The sequence below is a fragment of the Tasmannia lanceolata genome, unplaced genomic scaffold, assembly GCF_043159265.1.
Source record: "Tasmannia lanceolata isolate RefF3 unplaced genomic scaffold, GAP_Taslan_0.1 ptg000005l, whole genome shotgun sequence".
NCBI lineage: Eukaryota > Viridiplantae > Streptophyta > Magnoliopsida > Canellales > Winteraceae > Tasmannia > Tasmannia lanceolata.
The window spans coordinates 6,459,790-6,469,406 of NW_027518682.1; the positions used below are offsets into that span (position 1 = coordinate 6,459,790).

Below are 9,617 nucleotides of genomic sequence, written 5' to 3' on the forward strand. Positions count from 1 at the left end.
GAAAGTAGATCCTCCATACCTTGAGAGACCATGGCTCCCCGCTCGTTGAGACATTGCTTCCCGGCGACGTTTCTAATCAATTAAGTAATGGATCACGAAGACTCTGATTTTAGAAAGGTGCTGGGATTTTTGGAAGATGGATAGTTGTACTTGTTGAATATATGGTGGACTCATGGTAGCCCAGGACAAATGTCTGGTCATGGTCATGGGAGTAGGAAGTAATGGTCTAGTTTACTACTGTTTTTTATTGGTCGGGGTATGACCTTGCCAGTTTTTTAATTGATACTCTGTAATGTCAGGTGGGAATTCTGGTCCCTACTGTAACTTTCTTGGTATCAATAAATATGACAAATTTCAAAAAAAATAAAATGTAGGGAGTTTAATCGGGTAGAATTCTACCCCTAAAAGCTAGCCGTTAGAGGGAGAGTGCACATTCCCTTATAACCCATCAACATCCACCCATTTTTTCTGATGTGGGATGTGATTAGCTTTTGCGTGGAACCCCAACAATCTCCCCCTTCATGTGGAAGCATCGTGGACAATCTCGCTCCTCCACGTGGCAGTAACGTGGGAACCACAAGATACTATACTAGGGTTTCCAAGATCTTCCTTGAGCAACATTTCCACCCTCAGAGGCTCACCAGGGGGTTACCATGCCCGGGTTACCATGCCCTGGGTTCTAATACCATTTTCAGGGAATTTAAGCATGTAGAACTCACCCCTAAAAGCTAGCCGTTAGATGGAGGGTGCCCATTTCCTTATAACTCATCCACATCCATCCGTTTTTTCCTACATGGGATGATTTGCTTTTGCGTGGAACACCACCTGCGAAAATCACTTTCTTTCTCTGATCTAATGCCCGGTTTGATAATGGCAGTAGTCACTTTGTTTTAATAATGAGTTTCTATTGGCTGTTACAGTACTAAACAGTCTAAAGATGCAGTCAGAAGGATGGAATAGTAGTGTCGTTATCAAAGTATAGTAGTGCTGATATCAACTGCCATAGACAAAGAAGCGCTATGAAGGTGAAAAGGGAAGTGATACATTCCCCCACTAGTGTAAAGGTGTAGTCACAAATACACTTGAGGGGCTGTCCCTGATAAAAAACAGAGGGGGCGAATGTATCACTTCCCAAGTTCCCAGATGAAAATTGGGGCACAACTCATTTACGAATGGTTTGATCTTTGAACAAGTAGATTTCACCTAATATATCTGGATTTGCTGGCCAATTTTGCGGAAATCCATTTTGCAGCTGGCTTTTGCATGCGAGAACAGCCACACAGGTTGACTATTTTATCAGATTTTGTCCTATTCACTTAATTCATCTTAGGTGGTGTGGGGTGTTCTCACATGCAAAAGCCAGGCGTCGAAATGACTTTGGGCAATTTCCCTGTTTGAAAAATAGTTCCACCTAACGTTCTACTCCGGCAAGTCAAGCTTTACACTTACCAGTAAGAAATAGGGGTACTTCCGTAATATTTGAATCATTCATAGTTACTTCATCATTGGAAGAGCTGGTAAAGCATCCAACTGTTATTCCTGTTGAAATTGGGCAGAGTTTCAACAAAAAGCTATCAAACCCCTAGATTCTTGCAAATCTAAGAAAAGTGAAGTAGCCTTGATTCTTTGCAGATTCAATGGCTGCTTTGCTACCCATCATCACCACCTCCATCTTCATCTTCTTCTCTATTCCTTCTTCATTTTCTCTTCCCTTCATCGTATTTCACGGTCAGTTGTTTCGATTTCTCTCTTACATATGTTCTTAACTACTTTCTCTATTCCTACACTCCTTTCTCAATTTTCTTTCATTTTATTTGATTTTAAATCTCTTGTTTCCAAAATATTAATGATTTTTTTTTTTCAAGTTTCTAATGTATGATTTGTGACAGGCATTGCGGATAAATGCTCCAGTAAAGAAGGTATAAAGTTCACTAATCTTCTAAGCAACTGGTCCGGATCTGAAGGATATTGCGTGTATGCCCTAACTGTTTCTTTTGTCTTATTTTGTATTCGATTTTGTTCTTCTTTTACCTTTCCTATAAGATTTATTACAAGTTTGTCTAGATACTGGAAATTTTCATTTTTACTTCATTGTAAAGGATATTAGGCGATTTATTATAGCAGGGGGTACTGTGGGTCTTATTAAAGCTCTCAAACAATGCTTAGTAACTATAACTGTTGTTTTAAAAAAACCACAACCAGTGATTATTCTCATTCATCAGCTTAAATTGATAAAAAGATTTGGTTATGGCTACATTGAAATTTAGGAAAGTAACCATTTACACAACTTCTATAAACATGCTATGGTTTAACAAGCTTAATTGGGCTGTCTATATATAAGCAAAAACAACTCTCTAAAAGTATGAACATGATTATCTATTTCCCATGTAGCGAAATTGGAGATGGAGCATGGGATTCCTGGTTTATGAACCTTCAGAAACAGGTGATCCCTCCCATTTAACAGTATTAACAATGGTGACACTACAGATGTTTTATTCAGCATTATTTAACTATATTTGGACTCCTTTCTATGTTTGCAGGCAGCAATTGCTTGTGAGAAGGTATTAAAGCTGTCCCAATTATTTGTATTTATCTCTAAGTCCCTATCATTCAAATGTTGACACATTTTGCTCAAGAATGCCTTGGTGGATTGACAGGTGAAGGCAATGAAAGAACTCAGTGAGGGTTACAATATTGTTGGACTTTCCCAGGTAATCAATAATGATTCAGTGCTTTTTCTACATTCTAACTTAACCATTTATGCACTGATGCCTTATGACTTCCACTTGTTTGGTCCATAACATTCTCTAATATTGTGCCATTGAGGCCATGGAGATTGCATTTCTTATTCATGGTGGAAATATTAACCCAGTAGCAATCATTGTTTTAATTTCTGTTTCTTTTTCAGCCGGTATGGAAACGGAAACATTTCAGTTTCGATTGGAAATTTTGGTGGGAATCTTATAAAATCATTGAAACATATGGAAAAAATATGTAAATGATAAGATGAAACTTCAGGAATCGCTCGAATACGCACAAAATACACACTTAAAAGCATCACATAAGCAAAAAAGTCATCATAATGGTTTAACAAGATCGAAAACTTAGTGACATGCACTGTCGCACATGTCTGATAATTCAATACATACCACATTTCACATTTAATTCTAATAAATATTTATACATAATATGTACACCGCATTTAACAAGCAATTTATATAAATATAAATATAATTATGTTACTTATCAAACCATCATGCTCCAAAACTCTGATTCAACTATTGATTTAATGTCTAATAGTTTTACCTGGCCTGTTACAGTTTCTTTCTCTAAAACTGCACATTTACTACCAAATGTCCAAATCCCATCTGCCAATGTAATATTTGGTTTCAATAGAAATTATATAATATCTTGTGCTTTAGACTAGTGGTTTTTTTAACATGCTCATGATTTATGGTTTGTATATGTTTGTTTGCATGGTTTTCTGCATATTCTTCCAGTTTTAATCTGTTATGATTCAATGGACCTGCTCTCCGAAATTTTAAATCCTTTATGATCAAATTCCGATGCACCTGCTACTTTTCTGTCTTTTCTTCTCTATGTGAATAATGAAGTGCATATAGCATCTTTGCTTCATGTCATGTTGGGCTACTTCAAGACCACCTTGTGTTTCTTTCTAGGAATCCTTCCTACTGAAGGATTCAAAACTTGGTAATGTCCTTTAAAAAAAAAAACCTTGGTAATTCTGATGCCGATCTCACCTGATGATATTAATAAGACATTCTTAAACTGTTTTTCTGCTTCCCAGGGTAGCTTAATAGGTCGAGCCGTTGTCGAATATTGTGACGGAGGACCCCCTGTAAGCTCTTTAAGATCTTGTACTTTCTTATATGGATACTTGCCATTTTCTGCAGGGCTCTTCCTTTCTGTTCCTTGATATTAGTAATTTTACACATAATAGTATAGTGGAATAAGAGACAGTTCTTGATGGAATAGCTGAATTAGATACTCATCCTATTAACATTACCAGTACTCAGCTGCTTCTTAGTTTTTGAATATTTTTTTTCCTTTTTAATATGTGAACAGGTTAAAAATTTCATTTCACTGGCAGGTCCTCATGCCGGCATTGCTTCTGTACCACTTTGTGAAGTAGGTGCTCTATTATCTCCATCATTTGTAATAAATTCATATTTCATAAACTTCCTCAAATCCCATAGAGTCAGAAATGACAATACATATTTTTTGTTCATTCAATCATTCCTGGTTGACCATGTAATTGCAATAGAAATCTTGACCAAAAGTGTAATGTAAATATGGATTATAAATTGTAAGTGTTGGGGTTCCACGCAAAAGCAATAGTCCCACATCGGACATGTGACTTGGATGGGGATGGGTTATAAGGGAATGGGCACCCTCCCTCGAAAGGCTAGCTTTTAGGGGTGAGTTCTACCCGGTTTGATTCCCTACAAATGGTATCAGAGCTAGAGCGTGGTAACCCCAGTTTGCCTCCGAGGGCGGGAATGTCCCACGGGGAAGATCTCGGAAACCCCGGTGTAGTTATCTCGTGGTTCCCACGTTGCCGCCGCGTGGAGGGGCGAGATGGTTCACATTGCTTCCGCGTGGAGGGGGAGATTGTTGGGGTTCCACGCAAAAGCAATAGTCCCACATCGGACATGTGACTTGGATGGGGATGGGTTATAAGGGAATGGGCACCCTCCCTCTAAGGGCTAGCTTTTAGGGGCGAGTTCTACCCGGTTTGATTCCCTACAGTAAGTTATTCAAGTATATGGTTTAAATTGATGATTATGCATCCAGAGTTTCATTCTAGAACATGCAAGGAAGGATGAGTATTATCTTGAAAATAGACAATTTTCTATTCTTCAGTTGTGGTTAAAATTGTTAATGGGGCCTTCCTATCTTTGCAGTCTAGTTTCATATGCATTCTTGTGGATGACTTAATCAAGACAGAGATCTATTCTAGCTTTGTGCAGGTTTGCATTTCTTTGCCAGTATTTTTTTTTTTTTGAACTTAGAACTCTAGTTTGCAAATAACATCTAAGTGACTTATTTTAGACAATAAGTTTGTTGCCCTTGTATTTTTTAAAGTAAAAGGATATGTAATTTGTGATGAGTCATAAATTAATATTTTGTGGTGATTGCACCTAACTCTGATTTGACGGAATGGCAGGCTCACTTGGCTCCCAGTGGTTATGTTAAGATTCCTACTGTGAGTATACTCTTTCTATGAGGCCTTAAGATGTTTAATCTAGGATACAAAGCCAAAACTTTAGCATTAAACCATGAGATTTTATTTTGATATAATTTCAAAGCATACCAGATTTGTTTGGAGTCTTCACACATGACTGGTAGTATATTGAGAGGGCTCTCTGTAGACTTGGAATAGAAACATTTTCTTTGGGACTTGAGAGTGAAGCTACTGTCTTATATTATTAGCTGAAGGGTCTCATTCAAGTAGTATTTGTTCTTTATTAAAGTATAAACAAGAGAATCCATTTCCTTTTTCTAGGATATTGCTGCCTATTTAGCAGGATGTAGGTTTCTTCCAAAGCTTAACAATGAACTTAAGAACGAGAGAAACTCCACTTACAAGGAAAGATTTAGTAGCTTGCAGACACTGGTACTTATCATGGTGAGTTCAAAAAGGATACTTCTGCCTTTATTTATTTATTTATTTTTGATAACTCCAAAGAAGCTTTGTCTTATCTGTAGGCCCACTTAATTGATCTTTTCTACAAAATTTCTTTTAACCATTATAATGTTTTTCAATATTTCACCTGATCTTTTCCCTTCTAATTCTGATGTTGCTCATCAGTTTGAGAATGACACAGTTTTGATACCTCGGGAAACGTCCTGGTTCGGGTATTATCCAGATGGTTCCTATGATGAAGTTTTACCTCCGCAGCAGGTAACCATTTTAGTTCCATGCTATAAATAAGGAGTATCTACCTATTTATGTTGTTTGAGATGTTGGATATTAACCATAACCTCACTGGTGAAACACACAGAGCTGCCTCCCATCAGGTGGGTGGTCTCAAAATGAGCAAATTCCATCAATATGTTCAGAGGTTGTGACTGGATGTATGTTGTTGATATACTAGAGAAAATATACTTAATCCAAAATGATCAACTATGCCTGGTTTTCTGAGATGGGCAAACTTCCTAGTGATGGTAGCTAGCTAGTCATGGAATCAGAAAGATTGTGAATGTTGTGTGTTGTTGAGCTACTAGAGAAAAATATCAATTGTGCCTATCTTTCAGAAATGAGCAAACTTCTTGATGATGGTAGCTAGCCAATCATGGAATCAGAAAAGTGATGGTTTATAAAATAGGGATATATGGTTTTTGGCATTCCTTGAAAAGTCACAGAACTTGAGTCATCCAACAGATGCCCCAATTAAGTTGTTTAGAAAACTGAAATTTCATATATTGTGCTCAGATCCAAGTCTCTCTCAATCTAGGATATGATTTAAATAGTAAAATGTTTCAGGGGATAACGGATCCCTCCTAGTTCTGTAACCATACTGCACATACTCCTGTCTTCTTTAATGGTGACACAAATTGCAAACCAGCCTCTGTTACACGGATTCTTTTGAATGGGCGAAGTACTCGTGTCAGACGCTTCTTTGTTTTTTTTCTGAATACTACTACCACAACTTACAATTACCACATTTTTTATGTTTTATCCATCCTAATAGTAAGTTTTCTTATATGAAAATAAAACATTGTATTTGCTTTACGTATTGAAATTTCCAATATATTACTTGTTATTAAAAATTTATGAATTGATTAAGGGCTCGTTTGGATGCCGAGAAGATTTTGATTTGGAATTCTCACATTTGCAGCCTTTTTTGCATTGACGTTTGGATCCCGATCAAATCCTTGAATTTCCAATTCAGCGACTGACTGACAGTGAAAAAAAATCAGATTTCCAAATAAGCTGTGGAAATAAGAAATTGGAAATCAACAGATGTGGCAGTTTCCTTCACCCTCTTGGCTCCTCAACCTCTCCCCTGCAGCAGGAATTACCCCCTTCCCTCTCTGTCTCCCTCAACATTAGCTGGCACATCTATTCATTTTGTACTGAAAACTCAATTCCAAATCCAAATACAAAATCTGAGGTATCCAAACGGGCCCTAAAGTATTTTGTGAATCCACAAATCCTTCTTTTTGAGATTTGCTGAATCCAACACTCATACCAGTCTTGGATTCCTAAACTCTACCGGTACTGATGCAACCTAGGCACCAACACATCGTGTCAACTTTAAGGGACACCTTCCTCATCTGAAAAATGCAGACATAATTAGTTTTGTATAGAGTTATCTTCCGTCTGTAATTCAGATTTTGTGTGCTAGGAACTACAGGATTAATAGGCTACCAACCATTTTACTCAATGCAATAACCGGAATTCTAGTGGAACCTTTTCCTGGGAATTTGTAATGTTAAAATGTCCACTGTTGCAGAAAAATCATTTTTGGATGTATTAGTAATGTTTGATAAAGACCCATGATTGGCATCGATAGCATCAAAGATAACCTTCCCATTTTATTGGCTGTCTTATCTGTATTCGCTTTCCTATCTTCTTGTGGCATTACATAATATTCAAGATCACACTTTGTACCTTGCAGACAGCACTCTACATTCAAGATTGGATTGGTTTGAAGACCTTGGACGATGCTGGAAAGGTTAAATTTTTTAGTGTACAAGGGAGTCATCTCGATATTTCTCAAAGCGATATGAAGAAGTATATTGTGCCTTACTTGGAAGACCAAGCACCAGCTCCTTCAATGATAATCCAAGAACAGGGTGCTTCTCCTCGGTCCTCTTCCATGTGGGAGGTCTTTATGGGTTTAGTTGGACTTTCATAAGCTAAGCTGTGATGTACTTTTTTTAAGTCCAGTAACTGCTTATGCCTCTATTTCTCTCTGTTGTATAATTTATATGTTGTTTATTTGTATGTGCAACGTTGCTTTTCATTTAAAATTAATGGAACCAGTTAAGATCATACCCTATGTTGTCAAGTAGCATTTTGGGTGGAGTCGGATTGAGCGTATGCAAAAGACTGGATTGGAATCAACCCTAACCATCCCACCAGAATTTATGGGAAAATCTCAACCCGAATTCCGAAAAATGCCTAATTTTATGGTAGAAGTTCAACCCAAAATCCCAAAAATAGACCCCAGCTGCACCCCTATTACCAAGCCTAAGGCCCTGTTTGTTTTGGATTTTAAGAAACGAGTGTGACTCCCAAACTGATTAATGGACTCAAATTTACATTTAGGCCTTGTTCGTTTGGGATTTTGACAATCAATTTTGAGTCCAAAACTGATTATTGGACTCAAAAGTAAACGCAATTTTGAGTCCAACAATCAGTTTTGGACTCAATTTCTCCAAATCCAAAACGAACAGGGCCTTAGGTTTGAGTCCAATAATCAGTTTTGGACAAATTTTGAGTCCAATAATCAATTTTGAACTCACAATCAATTCTCAAAATCTAAAACAAACAGTGCCTAAGATCTGAATCCATCCCCATCAACAGCTTTGTGAGATGTGGTGGCATCATTCAGAATCTTATGCTTCCCACATATTCCCCAGTCTTGTAGTTAGACAAGCTGTATCAGTTTTTTGAATTTGTCCACTAATATTGTTGGCCATGACAGACCCATTACATTGTTCTTGGTTTCATCCTAATTGGATGATTTTAGACCCAATGATTTTTGTATGTTTGAATCTTGCGTTTGAAGCACATAGGTCCTATGATGGGCCTATGATGGGCCCTTTCAGCATCGGACCTGGACATAGGCCACATGTTCATTGAGGGACCATCACCCAATTAATTACAAATACACTTTTCCCCTTTTAAATGTTGTTCCTTCCACTTTTACCCTTTTTCGAATCAAATCAATACTTTATTGGAATAATTCAACCCAGCATGGCAAGCCTCCTTGAGGAATGATCAAGATATAGCATTCACTAGAAACTAACGTAGTTAAGGGGTGTTTTGAAAAAAATTTCCTTTTTTATAGTTTTAGAAACCATACATTTAATCACTTTTACATTTGACAAGTATCATTTGGCACCATTCATGAGGAGCCCACCATGAGCATTCCACAGCCTGAGCCTCTCTAATCGCTTATCCAAAACTTTTGACTAGGAAGCTTAAATTATGACCACTGCACGATCAACTGTTACTTTATTTTTATTTTTATTTTTATTTTTATTTTGTTGAAGCAGAGTCGACAGAGTAGCAAGGAGTTACATAGGGTCTCTTTCACAGTTGAGACACGCTACAAGTTCAAATTTGTCCCATTATCAAAACATGATTGTGCAGATATCAGTAGCCTTCTTTATATTTACTATAAATAGATTAAGCGTATCAAACGTTTTAGCGAGGCAAAATAAGGGACTTCATCTCTAGGGGTGGACATGGTTCGGTCCAACCTAAGGAACCGAACCAAATCGGTCACTTTGGTTCGGTTCGGTTCCGATTCAGCTTTTGGGAACCGATGATATATGGTTCGGTTCTGGGTTTGAGTTCCTGGAATCGAGAACCGAACTGAGAACTGAGCGTGATGCGCCCCTTAACAGATAAAATCACC

At 37.5% G+C, this 9,617-nt stretch overlaps 1 protein-coding gene across 1 annotated transcript; it reads left to right on the forward strand.

The window, feature by feature from the left end:
* Positions 1 to 1,556: 1,556 nt before the first annotated feature.
* On the forward strand, positions 1,557 to 8,023 carry LOC143877266 (uncharacterized). Its single transcript, XM_077379225.1, has 12 exons — positions 1,557 to 1,728; positions 1,890 to 1,974; positions 2,392 to 2,443; positions 2,541 to 2,561; positions 2,658 to 2,711; positions 3,809 to 3,859; positions 4,087 to 4,149; positions 4,926 to 4,991; positions 5,189 to 5,227; positions 5,528 to 5,650; positions 5,834 to 5,926; positions 7,647 to 8,023. Exons 1-12 carry the CDS (start codon positions 1,638 to 1,640, stop codon positions 7,884 to 7,886), a joined length of 978 nt encoding a protein of 325 aa, XP_077235340.1. The 5' UTR covers positions 1,557 to 1,637; the 3' UTR covers positions 7,887 to 8,023.
* The last annotated feature ends 1,594 nt before the right edge of the window (positions 8,024 to 9,617 follow it).

Bases quoted from the DNA above. Each gene is read 5' to 3' on its own strand.
- LOC143877266 (XM_077379225.1), top strand. From the start codon at position 1,638: ATGGCTGCTTTGCTACCCATCATCACCACCTCCATCTTCATCTTCTTC. The intron at 2,712-3,808 runs GTAATCAATAAT...TCTGCTTCCCAG, and splicing joins ATATTGTTGGACTTTCCCAG to GGTAGCTTAATAGGTCGAGC. The intron at 4,150-4,925 runs GTAGGTGCTCTA...CTATCTTTGCAG, and splicing joins CTTCTGTACCACTTTGTGAA to TCTAGTTTCATATGCATTCT.